We start from the raw sequence: 20933 nt of genomic DNA, 5'->3' as shown, positions 1-20933 counted from the left end.
ACTTGCAAGGTATCTRTATTATGGGCTCATGCAGTTCTAGGCTTTGAGATGGCAAGTGTTAAATATTTTCCTGTTCCATTTAATGTGGCATATGTCTTGCTATGTCATCTTTTTCACTGTAAAGGCAGATTTTCATACATTTGTGTCAACTCYGAGTACTACATATTTTACTTCAGGAAAGAAAAGAATAAAAGAGTTATTCCCTTTTCAAAGCGGATAGGGGAAAGGAGATAAAAGTGATAGTATTAACAAACCAAATTTTTGTAAAGCAGCTTTGTAAGCTAATGGCTGAGCAGGTAGGCGAGCTGTTCCTTTCAGTCCAGAGGTCAGCAGCTAAACAGGATGTTGATTGAGATATACTCATTATCAGTTGATTGAGAGGAAAAAAGAAAGGCAAAAATCTGCTGCTGTGCATTGCTGGTACCTCTGCTTCCTTCCTCTAGCATAAAAGAGATCCTGGACCCCAGGTGGCAACTTCTATAGAGAAAGAAGGAAAGGACGGAGGGAAAAAGATCAACATAACTAAAGAAGTGGAGAGGACTAATATTAATTTTGCTTATTTCTTGGAATGTGTAGGCTGCCCTTAATGCGGTTGCCCAATGCAACATGTTCATCTAGTCTGAGTCCAGGAGAAGAGTTCCCAAACTTGACTTTGGCTGCTAGCAATGTTGTGCTGCAGAAAATCATCTCCTGAAAGCAGTTTTCACTGTAACCTCCATCTGCACATTCTTCAGCAGCATCCTTCAGAAAAGACGTCTTTGCAAGAGAGGAGAACAATGGTATCCCACAGTGACTGCTTGCAACGCTCAAGCAGGAGGAATGACACAATGAGGCAATTTTCAGCACTGAACACTAAGAAGAAAACGTTAATAAAAATCCAAACATTCTCTGAGCAGCTATGGCAATTTTACACCCAGCTGCACTTGCAGCAGGGAAACTGCCATAAAAATAAATAACTCTCCTCCCCCTCAGCCCTCACCAATCCAAACTTGCTCTAAGGAAGAAAAAGCTGAGGGAATGGAGCTATTAAAGGCAGGAAGCCAGGCTAGGATGTCAAAATCTACATCCTGATTGCAAGGAAGTTCTGACTGGATCAGAGCTAGCAAGAAACCTTCCTTTGGAAGCCCAGTATGAACTCAGTGTAGCAAGTGGATGCAATCATGGCACTAGCAATTTCTGGCCTCTTTTCCGAACAAAGTTATGTCTCAGGCAAAGTTATGTCTCAGTGGTTAAAGTAGCTTCACTCCATGGTGAGTTTCTTTTAATTTTCCTTCCTTTTTGTCTTACAAATTCAACTATTTCATCCTTCTCCCTTTTCTTTAGAAAGGAAAAAAAAATTCTCTATTTTTCATGCTATTACCCTTGATACAGCTGGTCRTATTTATTTATCATTTAATTGAGTTCTTCATCACGTACTTCTTGCATTTATACATTAAGCAGTTTATCRGGTCAGGCTGTCCTGGATTGTTTCTGGCAAAGATGAGGGTCTGAGTTCTGCTACTGACAGTTCTGGTTGGTTTGGCCTCTTGTCTCAGAGACTGTATTTCTCAACAAGTAGAAAACAGTGRTGTCAGGGTACATCTGAAGCATCAGCTTATACATGTGCTTGCTAGTCTTTAAAATGCAATATGCAGAATATGTGCAGTATATCCTTRCTTAAGACTGTCACTAGATCAGTGGTCCTAAAGAGGCAACTTTACTTCAAGTAGAATGAGAAGGTGAGAAATATCTCTCCTGTTCCCTGAAATTGCCTTTATGTAAAACATGGTATGATGCAAAGTTATCGATATGATGTATCTAGAGGAATTGAAAGTTGCTTGTATGTTGGAGGGGACCCTGGAGGATAAAGCTGGCATGAAATGACACCACCTGGTGACAGCTTTCATGGTTTCTGTTATCAGAGCATCTCAGACACTGTAAATGGAGAAAGCGATYTCTGAATCTGAACCTTACCTGTGCGTTGTTGCTTCCGCTAGCAGCTAAACTAGTTGMTCCCCTCTCTGCTCATCAGGGACTGTGGAGCGTTGTGAAAAATTCAACCAAGTGTGGGTTCTTGAGCAATATTTCTGACATCTTTCTTTTGATTACCTTAACCTATTATCATTCAGTCTAAAACTGCTGAGGTGATTTGATGTCGTTAACAGCTACTTTTCCTACCTTTCTTTTTCTTTTTGCTATGCAAACATCTGGGCAATTGTAAAATAAATACAACAGAATGAAAGTTTGGTGATCTCAACAGATTTCTTACTCTCAGTGTAGTGTTCAAAGATTTTTTTTGGTCAGTTATCAGCTCACAAGCATCAACAYGTACAGGCTGAAACAGAAATAGATTGTTGCAGTTTCTGGCCTCTTCCACAGTGATGTGATGTTGACAAAAGTAGATACAACTTTTTACATAATTCAGAGAATGAAGTCAATCTGCAAGTTTTTGAAAAGATGCAGTATCTTCTCAGCTATCTGAAACTCTTTGAATGGCAGAAACAGGAGCAAGATATGTAGGACTGAAACTCAAAACCAGCAGTACAGCTGAGTGTTGGGAGGCTAGGACTGAAATATTACATGAGGTCTGTTCCATGAGTGACAGGTATCTGTAGAGTTTATTCAAAGACCTTCCACTGCTTGCTTAAGTCGCTAAGATTTTGCCTGAATGAGTCTTAGAATAAATCTGTTAAGCTACTGGAATGACACTTATTCTTCTCCCAGTTAATTCAGGTTAGTTAGGTATCAAGATTATAAAATAATCTGTACAGGGCCTCAGAGATTCTTGCAAGCTAAAATAGTTGCAGAGATGCTGCAGACTTGCTCTTTTGCTGTTGTGGATGGTTTTACCTAATGCACCACAAATCTGTCAATGTTCATGGAAGCAGCTTCCTCTTTAGATCCTGGACAGAAGCTTGGGAAACATGGATACAAGTCTACCGGATCAGTGCGTGTTCCAGGCATGATGTAGAACCACCCATTTCTTAAGACAGGACTTCCTGAATTGGGTAGATGTCAGATGATATTTGTGCAGCATTTACATTGATATTCAAGGTGGGGTCGGAGCAGAGGATGTTGTATGAGTCACCATATTACTTATTAATTTGTGTAATATTTGTATATGGGATGCAGTCTGAAAATCTTTAAGTAACGTGATGCTGTTCGATAATATCAGCTGCTGCCTAGYGAGGTCCTTTCTAGATACAGTATTAGTAACAGATTCTCCTTTAATTTGAATGTCAAGTAATGCAATTAAATATGGAGAGATTCCTGATGTATCCGGAAGTAGAGATATCCACAGATCATTATGACTGCCACTATACATCTATTCCCTCCACTGACACACAGCCTTTTTAGTCTCGGTGTTTGTGTCTTATCCTGCAAATTTCATATTAAGGTGTCTTAATTCTCAGTAAAGTCAAGAAAGGAATAATTCAAGCTGTAATTATTTTCTGTGAATCAGAAGCTCATTTGCGTTTGGAAATGATTTGCAACAAGCCTATTCTTAATCTTTAATGCCAGCATCAAAGCAGCACTGAATTCTCAGTACCTTTACTCCCCAAATACTGCATAGTCTCATCATCAGGTACATCCAGGGAATATGAGTCAACCCCATGTCCCAATAACCTCAGCTCATTTCCTTATATTTGCTTTTGTTCTAATTATTGATATTGTTCTATGTTTTTGTTCTTGAGGGTTTTCTGCTTCTCTTCTTTTTTTTTTTTAACTGATTCAGGTGCAGAGTAGGTCTTGGCTGTCTGTAGTATTTAACTGCTCTATGGGCAGAGAAAGAATACGGTGCAACATATGAGGTTTGTACTGGTAACAGCCACTGCAGATGCTCCTTGAAGATTTTCACACTGCAAAGACATCACTGTTTTTCGTGTTGCTCCTCTTGTCAGGAACTGTGCATCTGCCCAGTGCAACACTTAATAAGTTTCCATAGTGTTACACAACGGTGTGCTAATGATTCCTAACCTTAATGTCTCTTAAGAATGTCATAAGAAAATAAAGTAAATATTTCCTTTACCAAATAAGCCATTTATAATGTCTGAAACTATTCAAAGAGGAATGGCGGTGCATCTCGATCCTCCTTTGGCAGAAATTTCTCATTCTCCCTGTTGATACTCAACCTGCTTTCATTGCTTTGTATGAATTTTTGGCATTCTCTGTACTCMTTATTGGTTGACAGATGCACTTTAAAATGAAATTTCAAGGCCTAGGCATTTCATATGTTAAAGATAGTGAGTTGAGAGCCTTTGAGGTTATAAAGCTCAGTTCACAGGTTGTAAACTAGTGACCTGTGACAGCTTATTTGGCTTTCACCATCTCTCGCTCATTCCCCAGAGAAGATGTAACCCACAGACACCCTCAGGTAAGCTTAGAGCCTGGCCTTTTCTCAATACCAGATGCAACTGCTGTCACTGCTGCTCAAGTCCATGACCATGCTTGGGGCTTCTTGGAGGAGACCCCAACATTTGTTGCCTCGGGGTGGGTGCCTGCTGCAGGGTACGTTGGCCTGAGCCCWGTGCAGCCCCAGTGTTGTGTGTGGACAATTCAACAGCAATGAGATGATGGCCTGTTGTAGTTGAGCATCCGTGGTCATYAGAAGTTAAGCGGGTATTCAGGGAAAATGAGTTGCCTGTGTCAATTGTTTGCCCTCAGTGTCCTCCTGAAAGGACTGGTGGTCACCAGGGGTGGGAAGGGGCTGCCCCTCTGCCCCAAAGTTAATGGTGTTCCTCATCATCATGTGGAGGTTAGTCCTTCTGTCGGCTTTTCTTGCTCTCTTAATGTCAGTGTCTCCCTTGTCTCCTTTCTTCCCAGGTGTGCCCATGCTGTTTGTTATCCTCTGGGGGATTGTCAAGTACCTTTATGAAGATGAGGGGTTGGTTTAGCTCTGATTTTTCTAGCGCTCTCGTTTGTGCTGTGCGTGCATTGGCAGGTCGCTGTTTGCTTCCCRTTTGGCGCAATTTGCTTTGGCAATGTGCTGGAGCCTTGTGTCATTGCTTGTGTTGTGGCTGAAGGCCTTGCATAACATGTCAGAAAGGAACATACGTTTCTTTCTGGTTAGGATTTTCTGCATGTCTAAACGAATCTATCCTCTTGCAGGTCAAGGAAAGGTATGTTTTGTTTTTCTGTAGCTACAGCATCAACAGTAAAGCCATTGTATCCAATCAAGCCCACTCCTGGTGCTGTGCCCTTGGCAGGAGCCTTTGCAGTCACGCTTCAGAGGAAAGCAGAAACCTCCACAGCACTTGGCCTGTGATTCTCAGGGCTTAGCTGATGCCTTGCAGCAGAGAAGCAATTACCAATCCTTCTTTAAGCTTCTGTTATTTAGGGCTTCATCAGATAAAATCTCATTCTCTGACTGGCTGCATAAGTTTTGCCCAGGCCAACTATACTCCATGCAAAATGGCTGCAAAACACAAAGTGCTTTTGGTCTGCTTTTACCTTGGTGGCTGTTCAGAAAAGTTGGCATTGTATATGCTTCTATACGTGCTTCATCTGTCAAATACTATGCCAGCATTTTTGTTAAATGAGGAAAAAGGAAAGTGGTGGCTKCTTCTTATGAACAGTGACTGTCTGAAAATGTTTGAGTGTCTTCAGGATGAAATAAATAAAATTTATTCTAAACACCCTGCCTATTGGGTTACTCAATTTGCAAACAACCCAGCCATCCCTTTTTTAGAATTTTTGTTTTGTTTTTGTTCCTCTTTCAAATGCAATTTTTGCATTTGGAAGGATGGTTTAGTGTAAAAACTCAGTTCAATCAGAGCCGCCTCTGGATTTTTCTTCTGATGTCCATGGGACAAGATGTTAAGAACTGTCTTTGTTTCTTTGTTTTTTAGTGCCTTTCATTCCTTTGATTATACTGCACAAGTTTATTCAAGTTGTCTCTTCTAGCTAAAATAATGCTAGGAGATGCTGACTTTCCTCTTCAAGGTTGACTCATAATCTGTAATACGGTCATAGCTCTACTGAGTTTTGTTGAGATGATCAGGACAGGTGTAAAGAACATGTAGTCTCTGAACAGCCTGTGCTCTATAGGCAGGTCTTGTCACTGATGTAGAAAATTTATTCAAAGTGCTCATGCTGAGCCCCTCACATTATGCAGGGCTCAGAGCTGATTTATGTTTTCTATTAAGGAATACTGTCACTCACTGCCTTCAGCAGACCTTAAAAGGGGCAATTTGGCACTTTATTGAATTTTCTAAATCTTGTGTAAATATTTGTAAAATACAGTAATAAATAACCACGTGCAGCAGCCTTTCCAAGCAGCAAGATCTCTGTGCCTCGGGCAGGCGTTTGTCGGAGTGCGAGGGACATCTTTCTTGCTGTTTGCCCTCACTGCAAATTTCATTTGGGTCTCAACTACTTCCCTAGTTATGAGGAATAACTGTAAGTAAATGTGGTTGGGGCCGAGAGTTTGAGGCAGTCCGGAGAATGTAATCATTTGGGAAGAAGGATTGAAGCCTGGGAGTCCTCCCGCTTGCAGACCAGCTCCTTCTTTCCTTGCTAGGAATACTGCCACTGCAAACTCCTGTAGAAATCAGTTGCTGCTTAAAAAAAAAANAAAAAAAAAAAAAAAAAAAAAAAACTGTCCAAATTGCAAGCAAAATTAAAGCGAGCTGTGCTTCTTAATTATTAGACTGTGCCTAACAAGCTGATAGTTAAACATCTTTGTTTCTGTCTGCAATTGGTTATGAAAGCAAAAAAGCAAGAGAGAGCCAATTCAAGATCTTTTTAAAAAATTGAGCCATTCAGCCATACATCTTCAAAGCAAAGATTCAGTGTTTTCTGATTTGGAAGAAGCAGAGCATAATATTAAGCAAAGGAAGAATATTAATTTGTTTAATTGGACCAATTCTCCCTTCACAGTTCCCATGCTATTAGTTGCTAAGCATCTTTTGAGTGGTGCTGAGCAAAGGGCAAGAGTAGATCCGAGTCGCAGGACATGTTGGTGTTTATCTCAGTTTAGCCACCCTAGAAAGCACAAACAAGAAATCATGCGCAGATCTATCAGTTTTGTTTCCTGGACACTTTAATAGCTGTGACACTTTAATTGGACTGTAATGGTGTTTTTATTGCACATATTTGTATAAATTTAAAAGTAGCTTAAACTGCTCAGTGTCACAGGAAATAAATTAATGCACACAGAAATGTAGCAGAGTTAATGTAAAGGACCATTTCTCAGCTCYTTTATTTATCAGGAAATTTTAAAATTGTCTCTGCTTCCACGGCAGCTGCTCAGAAAATTAAAACTCCACTTCCAGCCATGCCTATTAGCCTGCTTGTCTTGCGGGATTCAAATAAGATTAATTTTAGAGGCTACAAGAAGCCAGTTCCCAGGCTCGTGTACCTATTAAGTAGCTTGTCTTTTACTCTGATGCTGAGTTGGGTGCACTGCCCGCATGCAGCTCACACACCTTTTCTCTCCACTGACTGAAATCAAATTGAATGAAGTTGGGTAGCAAAGAACCTGTGGTCTTTAGTGCTGTGAAGGAACCTGTATTTTTCTTAGTGCTGTCAAATAGTTTGTTGTTTCACAGCCTCTTACGTTTTGCTGTCTGCATAGCTYCAACTTTTGGCATTTAACTGCTGGCTTTACTGATAACTTTTGCTCTCATGCAATACTGAGCAGTGTGGCAAGAGGCTGACCAGTTATTTCGTGCAAATATTAAGAATGCTGTTGCTGCTCTGCAGTATGGATATTTTTGGGATGAGCCTCAGAATAGAGATTCCAAGGCAGTGGTGTAGTTATACAACTGCTTCAAATGGGTGCATGAAYATGGCCTGAGAGCTGAGCTGTTGTGCACACGTGGCCGGTCCTTGAGAGTGGTTGACTGTGGCCAGGTTGGGACTCAAGAGAACTAGGTTTAGAAACCCCCAGTGTAGAGTTTACTTCAAAACAGTGATCCCAAATAATGACTTTCAAGCATCATATTTCTTGTGGAAGTTCTCCAGAGTTGCTGAAAGACACCACAGGAACTTAAAAAGCTAAAACTGAAATTTATAGGGAGTACAGAGCATGATTTTGCCTGCAGCATGTTACTTGCTTGGCAAAGGGCTCTGTTGGCCAGCATAATTTGGAAGCTATTGCTCTAGTCTTTATTTTTGTTTGATTGTAATTTTAAAAAATCCCTTTGGGCCTGAAACCTATATGTATGTTGAAGAAAATGGAGTTTGGTACCTTAAGTGCTTTATCCTGGCTGGAAGTGGTTTATTGATGATAGTGGCAAATAAAATAGATGGCAGGATCTAGATACGAACAGGAGAAAAGTGATGGTGGGTCCTATGATAAAGAATTAACAAACAGCTGAGTAATAAGACTGCCTGACACCAGAGATTTAAGAGTAGTAAGAAATAATGCAGAAAGAGTAGGGTGGGAACCACACAGGAAAGTCTGACTCAAATGAATGTCCTCTCAGCCAAATTGTGCATTTGGACCTTGGTTTTAATAGAGTAAATCTTCACAGTTAACTGATGATAATTCATAGCAAAATGTGGAGAAGGGCTAGCCATTAGCAGGCAAGAAAGGCAGGTGAATAATATCCAGTTGCATTGCGATAGCTGCAGCAGTACAAAGCAGTCAGTGTTTCTAAGAATTGAGCAACTGCATCTGTTTCCGTGTCAGCATGATGTGCTTTTCTGGTATCTACTTCTCGATATCGTTTTCCATCTGTGTTGCTTTGACATAATGAAAAACAAGGGGTTTTAGTCATGTACTGAATCTTTTTCTTCTTGTGTTCCACCTTTTTGCCATCTCCTCAGTTGCTGGACCAGAAACTATAATATGAATTACTGGCTGATCATCAGACTGCCTATTCTAATCGCCATTGGGGTGAGTATGGAGYGTGTGCCCTGAGAAGGGAACACAATACGGCACAAGGAACAGATGTGCACGTGGCTAATGTGTCCAAAGGCCGATGGCCTCCAAGGGTACTGACATTTTCATTCAGGAATGTGATCTTATGAAATCAAATTGGTTTCTGTTGATGGAATTACTGAGTAGCATTTTGTTTAATTTGGCCACGCGGCATATTGTAACAGCAGCACATGATAACAAAACAGTGTGCCTCAGGAATCCAGTTAACTTCCCTACATGGGGAAAGCTGTGACAGGTAGCTACAGCACAGAGAGGCAGAAAATAATATTCCGAAACTGAGCTATGGAAGAGCAGCAAATTGTGTGGTGTTGGGCAGAAATGCCATGTTATGCAGCCACCAAACTGTGGCAGTCACAGAAATGGGACAGACCACACCTGTATTTAAGCTCTGTGTCTGAATTGCTGGAGATGTAGGTAAGCACGTTTACTGACCTGCGTTTTCAGCAAAATCTATTTCAGAGCACAATTCCTTAGTATGAGTTGAATTCCATGGCAAATTCCATTGTAGCTGCAGAATAGCAGGATGTACAAGGACCTAGAATTGCCTACACAAAGCAGACTTTTGAACAGTTACTATATTTCTTGATGAACATGTTAAAGAACTTTATTTTTTTTTCTTCAGGTAAATTTCCTGATCTTCATTAGAGTTATATGCATCATCATCTCCAAACTACAGGCAAATCTGATGTGCAAAACTGACATAAAATGCAGGTTTGTTTTTTGGTGGTCTGATGATTTCTTTTGTGCTTCTTGAAATAGGAAGTAGACAAGGAGGTAAATGAAAAGAAACGGATTGATAAAAGTGATTAAAAATCATAGTGGATGAATAGTGCAACATTTAGTAGTGCATAGTGCAACATGCTTAGGGAAAAGATTTTCTTCTGGCATGTCTTAATTGCCCAAGAAGGGTTTCCATAGGACTCTCGTGGCTTCCTGTTTAAGGCAGAGCTCTGTATGTATCTGAGCACATGGAAGCTGGGGGATTGCTGTACACCTGCTCAATTCCTTTTCTTTGCCCAGCTGGTGTCTCCAGACCGAATCCAGTCTCTGCACGCTGCAATACGGGCTGGGCACTGGCTGGGTAGGAGGTGACTTTGCAGAAAACGGTCTGGGTGTCCTTGTGAGCAACAGGCTACAGGAGATTCAGCAGTGTGCTCTTAAGGCAGTGTAGGCTGACTGCAGCCTGGGCTGCACTAGCAGGAGCATCACCAGAAGGTCAGGAGAAACAGTTGCCTCCCTCTCTTCAGCATTTGTGCAGTCATCGAAGGCTGCCGGCACAAGGAAGAAATTGCCTTTGCTACCGGAATTGCTTGAGTTTTTCACCAAGATAGTTCAGTCAGGACCAGGTGATATACAAAGAGGTGTTGAGAGTTGTGTTTATCTAGCATGGAGAAGAGAAAGCTGAGAGGATCTAATTGCAGTCCTCAGCTACTAGCAGTGGTTATATAGAAGATGGAGCCGAGTCTTTCTCCAAGGCATCACAGCAGCAGGGAAGGGGACAGCTGTTGTAAGTTGTAGCAAGTAGTTGGATGTAAGATTGGGGAAAGATCTATTATGAAAGAGGTCTGACACTGGAATGGGGCCCCGAGAGACTGCACAGGCTCTGACTTCCAAGATGTTCAAAACCTGACACAGAGCAACCTGCCCTAAATTCAAAGTTAGCCCTGCTGCAAGCAAGGGTTGGACCACAGACCTCCTGAAGGTCCCACCAACAGAGTGATCATGGTTCAGAACGGCAGCCAGCAGACCTAGAGGGGTCAAGATTTACCATACACTAACAGTTCTGCTGGCCTTTTTTGCTACTCTGTTGGAAGAGCCCTCATGGATCCTTGCGAGACACTGACTGTCCTGAAAGGTTCTGTAACCAAGACCCATAAGCCTCCCATGTGGGGTTCAGACATTTTGTTAAATGGCTTAGCATGTAATGCCCATCAAAGAAGAGCTAAGGCCTATTCTTGTAACTGTTTCCAGTACATCAGTAACCCTGATGATTGTCCTACAGGAAAAAAAATGTTTTACTTCAAGTTGGCTTGTTTTTTTCGTTTGCTAGTTGTGCCTTTGAGCTTGCCTCTAAAATCAAGGAGTCATCACTCTAGGATGGTTTAACTGCTTTTACAGAGTGTTTTGTGCTTGCAGTTAGTTACAATGCTTTGAAGATTCAACACATGTAAAAGACATGGGAAGGAATAAGAAGTACTTCTCCCCCCCATCAAGATATTTTTAAAAGATTCCAGTCACTGATACATTATTTCTTTCAGTCCAAGGTGGAGTTTGATTATCATTCCCACTTAGAGGTGGAGAAACTGATACAAAGATATAAGCACATTACGTGCTCCTAAGTTTGGAAGACTTTCCAGATTAAATACCACCAGAAGCTGAATACAGAGTACTACTCAGAACAGCAAGTGGTCTGCAGTGAAAGGCCAAATTGTTCCTCCTTTTTAAAAAAAAAAAAAATTATTTTTGTATTTTATTTTTTAATCTAGAGCCTCTGGAAGAGGATCCTGAGACAAGGGGATGAGAAGACTTACCGAAGTTCACGATGTGTCGGGGCAGAATTCAGGAACAGTGGTTGCCTGAGATCAGTTGGGATCCACAGCAGTCTACTCTGTAGCTACTTCATGGTGTTGTTGTTTCTTTCTTAATGATTTTAGGCTGGCCAAGTCTACATTGACTCTGATCCCACTGCTGGGCACCCACGAGGTCATCTTTGCCTTTATTACCGATGAACATGCCAGAGGGATGCTGCGCTTTGTGAAGCTTTTTACTGAACTCTCCTTTGCTTCTTTCCAGGTAGTGATCTCATGGTGCATATTTGACCAGGATGGTCTTTAACTGCTGTCTGAGGAACTTTCATTCATTGTGTTTTCCTTTCTCTTTATATGTCACAATTCAGCAATGGATATTGCAGGATTATGGGAGGGAAGTAGGAAGATAGATTTTTGGATAGGTACTTTATATATTGGTGCTACATATTAAATTCCCCACAGTAAACTGGTCTCTGTCTCCCTGCATTGTTTTGTTTCCTATGGGATATCTTGAGTCAAAAAAAATGACACTGTCTGATTTTTCTGCAATTGTGTGTGTTATATGCATTGCTGAAAGCAAGTTTTGTGCCTTTTCCAGTGTTTTTGATACTTTTCTGAACATGTGCGCTGTGAGAGGTAGCTGTCTGCAACTGTAACTGCATGTAAGGAAGATGTATATTCATTGTGATTTTTATTTAGATGTTGCCTTACATATGGCCATGTCAGAAGAATGTCCTTGTCTAAGGAAATCATTATTATTCTAGTTTCCCTTTTCGCCTACTCATTCCCAGTTTATCAAGCATAGAGCTATAGTTTAACTTGGGAATTGTTGATACATGTTGTGAATTGTTGATATATGAAGTATAGAAAACAGATAAGATTTTCAAAGGAATCCTTAGGGGAAAAAATGGCAGAGATTGGAGAGAGCAGTAACATCTTTTTATTGAAGTCACTTGCTTTGAGACAGACTTTTGTCAAACTTCACCTCCGCCAACAGAACAGATAAGCCCAGTAGACCATTCAATTCTGTAGCTTGTTGGACCATAGATTTTTTTCCTCTTTCCATYTTGCTTTTCTGTCATCATGGGACATGCTGGCGTGAAGAGGCACACCAACTCTTTGCAGGAGTGCTTACCTGGGTAGGGGAACTGTGCTGCTCTTCTCACTGCTCTTCTGTCATTTTCTTGTTTTCAGGGGCTGATGGTTGCAATTCTCTACTGTTTCATCAATAATGAGGTAAGAGAGACGCTGGGAGTTGTGCCAATTTGCCTTATCAGCATCCAATGTAGAGAAAAAAAGAAATTGAAAATTGTCTTAAACTGTTATATTGTCCCAATTTAGGACTTTTTTTTTTTTTCTTATAGGCCCTCCTCTGTACAGCCAGACAGGGTAACTCCTCAGATAAAGACTGTGAGAAGGAACCCAAGCAGTACAATTTAGGGACAGTATTTATAAATATAAAATTTTGCAAGTTTTCTTGCTCATATGTGCCATAGTTTCTAGACCTGGAGCTTTCCTTACTGAGAATTACAGCTGTTCTTCTGAATCTGTTGCATAGCTGATGAAGTTATAGAGTCCTCTCAAATAATATCTGTGCAGAATGTGGCATAGCTGTGGCCCAACTTGGCTTGAAGACACCATCAGTCCCCTCATGTAGGTGGGGCACTGAGCTTCATGTAGCAGTAGCTCTCCCACAGGCCCGGAAGAGGTTTAGTTAGGACTGTATGTTAATCTGGATATGAGTATAATCTTATGTGACTTGTGCTGAACCCCGGACCTGTTAGCACAGAATATTGTTTTGTTTCAATACTGCAGGAACCATTTGTGATTGTGAAAACTTAAGTATCATTACCCATTCACTGAGCAGGCAGTTTGTGAGGGAAACAAACACTTCTAAGCTGGCAGCATATTATTAATTCACGTTGCTACTTTACACTCATGCTAAATCTACTTATCTCTGCAGTAATTCAGAATTGTGTATTGAGAGGGGCCTCATCACGGAATTGGAATTGGCAGAAAAATATTCATTTTGCAGTTATGGTGAGGCTGGTGTCAACAGATAGGAGTAGCAGGCATCTGAGTTAAGACATGTAGGAGACCATTCACTTTTTTACCTTATGCTTAAGATTCTGTTAAAGTGAATGTGTTAATAGTAAAGTTCATTAAAGTCTGGGGTGGGTAGCAGCAGGCTTTAATACTGACTTGCAGCACTGCCTGCTGCTGCATCATCTGTGTGTTTTGGTTCACATTGGTCTTTGCTCACACCTTCTTGGAGCTGTTGCAGCAAGTTCTGTAATAGGTAGAGCCTGATGACCTCCCCTGTATGATGCAAGGGCAGAGGCAAGTTGCACTGTAGCCCGAACTGCAAACAAACCCTGAAATGAGTAAGCTAGTTTCACTGTGAGGAACTTGCTGGGCATTCAGTTGCTTAAATCTGTAAGGTGTCCTCTGAGTCCCTTCTTGCTTCTCTTGCCTTTGTAAAATAGTCTCTAAAGGCTGACAGAGCATGTTCAGCTTGATGGGAGCCTGACAGGCAATCTAGGGTGAAAGCTTTTGTTGGTTTCAATTCGTTTTAAAAGAAAGGAAGAGCGTTTTGTCACACCCAGTTACCAGTATCCATTTAAAACAAAAATGAGTTAAAAGTTCTATTTCTCTCCTAAACTGAATGGGAAATTCATGTTTTCAAACAGTTTTTCATCTGTTGGATTGTCTATGCCTGAGGCTTATCCATTCATATATATATATATATGGATATATGAAAATATATATATATATAAAAAAAACTATCAATATTTTTATTTTTGTCTGTGGCCCATTGACTTAGCCATATAGCATAGAAGGTTTTTGCAAGTCTTGGTGCCAGATCAAAAGCAAGAATGAAGTTATGAATTATATTAACATTTCTTTGTAGAATCCACTCATGGAAGAACATTAAAATACCTCTGGCCATATTTCATCTGAAAGAATTTTGGATCTTTTCCAGTATTGCTCTGAAGCAAACTGCAGAGCCTCATCAGATTGCCTGTTATCAACAATGTTTCTTGAAAAATGAGCTGGGCTTAATACAGTTTTTGAGCAATTACTGTTGCTTTCTGTGATAAATATTCTAACCAGATTTTGCTGCTTTCTACCAGAATAAGTATAGGCTGATTCAGCTTCCATTTTCCATAGTCTTGCTCTTTTGCCTCCTTCCTTTTGCAAGGGCAGTATACATCAGTCTCTTACAGCTTTAAAGAATATGTCCTGAGTCCAGTTTCTTTTTTAATTACTGCCCAGTCTTCCTCTTCTTTTAATTGAGTGTTCCCTGTACATATCATCCACCACGCTCCTCTACTGACTCTATTCTGTGTTATTTCAGGTCTCCTTTCCCTTTACTGTGTTTTATTGAGATGGCCTTTGCCAAACTTTAACTTCTTTATAAACAGGTTTCAGACTCATTGACAGAGTCTCATCATCCTTTCCTGTCTATTGCATTTGATTCGATCAGGTGCTCTCTTTGAGATTTTTTTTCTCCTTTAATTTCCCTAATTTTTTCAGGTTCTCCTAGCTCTTTCATAATATCCTTCATAAAAATTGACATTCACCCCCTTTTCAGGGGATTTCAGAGTCCTGCTGTTGTGTCCCTTCTCCCTCTTTAGTTCCTCACAGGGTCATCCTTACACAGGATATCTCATCCTTACACAGAACTTCCTAGGCTAATTTTTTATGCCAAAATATCTACCTCTCTGCTCGAGAACTGCCTCCTTATCTACAAAATAAATCTTACTCTATCCCATCTGTCTTTTAGGCTGCATCTTGGATTCATGAAAATGGAGAGGGGAAAAAAAAAAGTACAGTGTACAGTAGCTGAGTCCCTGGAAAGTTTCACTAGAGTGTGAAGCTTTCAGCAGCCAGGGTATGATGACAGGTCCTTGCAGGAATTTGACTCAATGGTCAGTGTGAGGAGAACGAACAGGAGCTCTCCAGAGCAGACTTGCTTGAGGCCCACAGTGAACTCGCCTCCAAGCTGAACCACACACCGCAATGAACTGATTAGTGTAGTTGCACTGCTGCCCTTTTCTAAGTAAGGAAAATAAGGTTCAATTTTATGTCCTCTGCTTTATGTGTTAAAAGCTAATAGAGGTTCTTATTTTAGGCAAGTGGCAAGAGCTTTGCGTGTGGAACAGGAAGATCTAAATTGTTATTGCTGCTGGAGAAGTTTCAAAAGCCTTTCCCAAACTTCCAAATATGTACAGAGGTTACGAGGTTTAACGCAGAGCCTGTGACTAGACAGGCATATCTGTACCTTAGAAAAAACAGTGGTATTTGGAAAAAGATATTGTAATTATTGTTTAAAGAGAGGAAAAAAAARTTCACAGAAAGAAGACTACCTCAGGAAAAACAAGAAATTTAAGCATTACCTTTTCTATGAAATAGAAGTAGAGGGGCAGAAATGGAGTGCTGTCTTTTTTGGCATGCTGAGTATCTGGTACTGTGATCTGGTTCCATACTTCTTTATCAAAAAGAACTGATTTATCAAAGTGGWGGGCATGCCTGCCAAGCCGTATTGCCACAAGTACTGTTGTACCTTACACCTAGTGTGATACCAATTGGGGAGATGGCTGCATTTTACAATAATTTGATTTTATACTTTTAATTGCTATTTTTTTCTGTAGCCTACTTGGGAACTTGGAATTCTACGCTGAATTTATCCTTTAATGCAGATAAGCCTTGAATGTGTTAGATTGTCCAAGTTTCAATTCTGAATAAATCTTTATTTTTGCATGATTTTTTAAAGTATATATTCAAAGAACAAAATCTAAGACACTATAGTGCAGATAAGGCATAAAGTACATTCAGGATTATGGCAGAATACCATTAGGAAGAAAATAATCAAGATAAGATTTTCTGATGTCTTGTAGCATTACAGAGCTTTATTTCAACAGCAGAAGTGAATGCTGTCATTATTTTTAAAGTGGAATAGCCCATGATGGACTAATAAAATAAATAATCTGAAGCAATAATATTCCAGGCTTAAAGCACTGCCAGCATTTGAAAGTAGTGTAAGTAGTGACTGGCCTTTTTTTTTTTTCCTTGCCCTTTTCTAGAGGAATCATTTCAAGATCTGACTATTTCTATGTCTTTTGTTTCCTCCTTGGCTTGTGCTAGGTTCAGATGGAGTTTCGGAAGAGCTGGGAGCGCTGGCGATTGGAGCACTTGTACGTCCAGAGGGACAGCAGTATGAAACCGCTGAAGTGTCCAGCCAACAGCATCAGTTGTGGGGGCACGGTGGGCAGCAGCGTCTATGCTGCCACTTGTCAGGCCACATTCAGCTAGGATTTCTACAAGTGAGCCGGATTGTGAAAAATGAACTGTAAAATATACCTGAAAACCCTTAAATACCCAAGGAACTGGTGCAAAGTAGGCCACCTCCAGCAAGGAACTTAAGTGTATGCTGCTCTTTGCCTGCAGGCTGGTAGACAAAGGTTTCTAGGGAAAGCTACCTGCTAATCTAATGTCCACATCTGAGGAAAAATTGATCATGTCTAAAGTAAGTTAAGAGAGTTTCTTCCTATTTGTACACAAGGCCTCCAGGTGTCCAAAACTTAGGCATAGCATTGATCCAGTTTGAAACCACAGGGTCAATGGCTTATTACTGTGAGTGGGCGAGCTGGGGKATTGCCTGATTAAATTACAAAGATACAGAATATGATTATTGGCCAAAAATACATTTAGGCTTCTAAAGGAAGAGGGCAAGGTGCTGTCACCAGTTTTAGAAAGAACAGCTTAGCAGGACACGTGTTTTAGGAAAGAATCAGTTCTGTAGTAAGCGCTTCCCAAAGTGCTAAGTTGAAACTATACATACCATGTTTTCTGGGTAGGTGAAGAACAGRGTCCTGAAGATCTAGAGCAGCAGCAGTGCACAGTGTGGGTGCCTGTTCCCAAATGCTGTTCTTYAGTCTTCACTTTACAGCAAGGCTAAGCAAAGCCCTCCAAACCAGTGCCCAACAGGGCCCTCTCCTGTTATTAGGAGTYGCCTGTCATCCCCTGCCGATGCTGATGGAGGTTTGTTCGCCCTGCATGCACAGCCCTTCAGCTTTTACCCTGTACTCTTCAACTCCAGGTGGCCCACAGGTGTAAACTGGGACTGGATAATGGCCTGTGCACCAAAACAGTGCTGTCTTTCAAAGCTACGCTCTGCTTCTTGTGGATGCAGGCTTGCAGAAGCAAGCTTGTGGCCACAGCATCTCTGACCGGACTTCATCAACTTGGAAAAGCAAATATATCTTTTACTTCTTTTGAAACTGTAGGGACTCTTACAGTGAATGCATCTGAACTACTTATTACCTTTAACTACTGCTGATGGTTACAAGAGTTAATGCTGGGGGGAAAAAGTCAGAGTACATTTACAATACTCGCTTATTACCAAGCGTTACACAGCTTTATCCAGCTTAGTCTTTCAGGATCCCTTTATAGCTGAGGAGGCAAGGACTGGCTCGCAGAGCAGCCCTGCCCAGAGCCCCTTTGTGATCAGTAGCTTCCACCACTAGCCTTGCAGTTAAGGCTCATCAGCAGAGATGGAAGTTACATTTAAGTCTGTCTTCGGACTTCAAACTCTCATCCTCCACTGCCAGGGAAATCACTGAATATTCTAGGGCACAAGTCAACATCTTTCCTGCTTGAAGCTAGATTGCTTTGCATGGAATTATTTAATCATTGTAATAGAATCCAGACTACCTACGGGGCAAATTAGTTTTGTAATCATCAAATTGGAATTGAGTTAGAGAGGAAGGGTTACCTTATTCTGCTATAAGGCATAACTGAGCTCTGGGGGAGAAGCCGACTCGCGGGTGCAGAAATCCAGTGCAGCTCTCGGGGCGGCCTCTCCGTGCCGAGCGCGCCGGCCGCTGTGCAGCGGCTTCCAGGCCACCTCCTCGGRGCGGCGGGAGCAGAGTGGCCTTTGCAGTGAAGCATCTCAGGTTCTTCTGCAGGTTTGAGCACTAGCTTCTCCGTAGGGCGAGCATTAATGTAATCCCTGACTACTACATACCTGTATGTACGTTAACTGCTGTCCTGCATTTTAACTGATTCGCTTCCTGAATGCAGAGAATTGTACTTCATGTTTTTATTTAACATCTATCCCTAAATCCTTTGAATAGGAAGACATTGATAAAATCACTGGTAGGTGAAAAGGCAGTGTGATGACACATGAAAATACTGTGTTTAGCAGTGCACACTGGAGGGARTAAGTCCATTTGTGAATATTCCAGAGTGGATGCTGCTTTTCCCAGGCCTGCTTGGTTATGTGCAAACTGGAGACAAGGCTCTGCTCCCTGTGCAGCTGTGTACRTAAGTTCATAGTTTTTCTATGGCAACAGGGAGTAACAGAAGTGCTTTAACTCACTAACATGTTGGGGAAAAAAGTATTCTATACACTATATAAAAATATAGATTATAAGTTGGAGAGGACAGGCATAGGAATGGACAACAAAAGTCCTTTTTGTGTGTGTTAACAAATCTGCTCTTAAGCATTGTTGGAAGATTTTTTTTCAGCAATATAAGCTGTTTCTGAGTTGGTAGGCTCTTGTTCCTCCCAATCATCYGAGAATTAGGGGGTTCACATCCACAAGGAATCGCTCTAGCACCAGACATCAAACTTACCCTTAACTGATGGCTTGTTAAAACCCAAGCAAATTAATAAACAAGATTAAGCAGGGTTTTAGGCTGGCAGGAGGTATTAGTGCTTTTTTTCTTCTTAAGTTCTCATCATTTCTTCAAACCATTTAAAATATCCTTCAAGTATTGATGAAACAATTCAGTAAAAAGAATCCCCATCCCAATAACTAATGTATTTGAGATCTACATCAGAAAAAACTTTTACAGGCCTATGTTGTTAGTCTTGATGCCTCCGTTTCAGGATTTCTTGTGCGCGTTTATTCCTGAGTAGCATGAAATAACTAAAGCAACCCAAAGCACTGGAACAGATGAACTGTGTGAATGTTTGTGTCTTGTGCCTTGCAGCTTCATGCTCACTTTTGTGATAAATTCTTTCAAAAAGCATTAAATACAACTGTCTATAAAATTCACTTGCAGGTTATGTCACTTAAAGTTTATAGCAAATGAAATTTTTTCCATTCTTGCTGCTATAAAGATTTATAATTTCATGAATGTTATCTTGTATTTAATATTTATTTGCATGTATTTCCTTGTTTAATGAAACACCCACAAAGTCCAACTGTAAAAGATGTCAGACTACCAACTCACATTGCATTATGTTGGTGTATATTTTTATTCTTGTGAATAAAGCAGGACCTCAAAATTCCATTGCTCAYTGGTGTTACTTGTTTAAATACTGCCTGACAACTTCCTGCTCAGTACTTGGCAGGATACTTTCCAAGAAGGGAAAGACTAGCGATTTACAGTTCTTTCAAAGAAGGAAAGCTTTGTATTTGTGGCTTTATCTCCAATAAAAAGACACTTCTGAGCCTGCCGAGGCTGGGCTGAAAGGCCTCTAGAGTCGCAGAGGTCATCAGGGCTCCATGTGATCTGCATCTTGATCAGATGGTGGTGGTGGAGGACGTGCAAATCAGAGGATTCTGTGCTTGGCTTTAAACAGCATCAGTAACGGATAAAACGGATGAAAAGCAGAAGCTGTGGTGAGCTACTGAAAGCTGTTGATCAGTGTTAAATGTATTCCTTGTGCCCTCACCTACTATTCTCTCCCTCATCCCATTAAATTCAAGGAACAACGCTGCCTTGTGTTACCCCAACAAAAGACYGAACCTGTGCTTGCTCCATCCTAAGCATTGTAAATCATTGTTAAAAGAGAAAGGGTATAATGAAACAGAACTCAAACATCTGTCATCTCCCCTCAGTCCTCACTGAATTAAACAAGAGAAGCTACTCTACATCTATAACCCAGTATTAATGACTTGGTTTAATGCAGTCCCATGCCTTATCAGAGAATCCTTAAGGTTGGAAGGGCCAGTCTGCGAGGTGCTGGTGATGGCTACGGTGCAGGGGCCACTTGCCAGTCTGTGGGGTGATGGCGATGGCTGTGGTTGCAATGGGTGCCTGCCAGTCTGTGGGCTGATGGCTGCAGCACAGGGGCTACCAGCCAGTCCAGGGGGTGATGGTGATGACTGTGGTTGCAATGAGTGCCTGAAAGTCTGTGCGGTGATGGTGATGGCTGATGTGCGAAGGGTGCCTGTCAGGCTCTGGGGTGATGGCTGTGGTGCAGGGGCTACCAGCCAGTCCATGGGGTGATGGTGATGGCTGTGGTTGCAATGGGTGCCTGCCAGGCTGTGGTGCTAGTGACGGCTGTGGTGGACGGGGCCCTGCCAGGCTGTCATGCTGGTGATGGCTGTGGTTGCAATGGGTGCCTGCCAGTCTGTGGTGCTGGTGACGGCTGAGGTGCACAGGGCCCTGCCACTCTGTGGGTGCTGGTGATGGCTGCAGTGCACAGGGCCCTGCCACTCTGTGGGTGCTGGTGATGGCTGCAGTGCACAGGGCCCTGCCACTCTGTGGTGCTGGCGACGGCTGTGGTGGACGGGGCCCTG

General features: G+C 41.5%; 1 protein-coding gene across 1 annotated transcript in view; it reads left to right on the top strand.

Moving 5' to 3' along the window:
- Positions 1-17041, top strand: part of GLP1R (glucagon like peptide 1 receptor) — a 55052-nt gene extending 38011 nt beyond the window's left edge. The window contains exons 8-13 of the mRNA XM_026034047.1: positions 4804-4864; positions 8752-8821; positions 9489-9577; positions 11521-11659; positions 12589-12630; positions 16543-17041. Of these exons, the coding sequence (XP_025889832.1) occupies positions 4804-4864; positions 8752-8821; positions 9489-9577; positions 11521-11659; positions 12589-12630; positions 16543-16710 (569 nt within the window). The 3' untranslated portion in view covers positions 16711-17041. The remainder of the gene's footprint in view (positions 1-4803; positions 4865-8751; positions 8822-9488; positions 9578-11520; positions 11660-12588; positions 12631-16542) is intronic.
- Positions 17042-20933: the final 3892 nt, after the last annotated feature.

Source organism: Nothoprocta perdicaria, unplaced genomic scaffold (genome assembly GCF_003342845.1).
Source record: "Nothoprocta perdicaria isolate Ctin4 unplaced genomic scaffold, notPer1 scaffold_139, whole genome shotgun sequence".
Lineage (NCBI taxonomy): Eukaryota > Metazoa > Chordata > Aves > Tinamiformes > Tinamidae > Nothoprocta > Nothoprocta perdicaria.
Note: the sequence above shows the minus strand (reverse complement) of the source record. Positions and strands in the feature narration are given on the sequence as shown.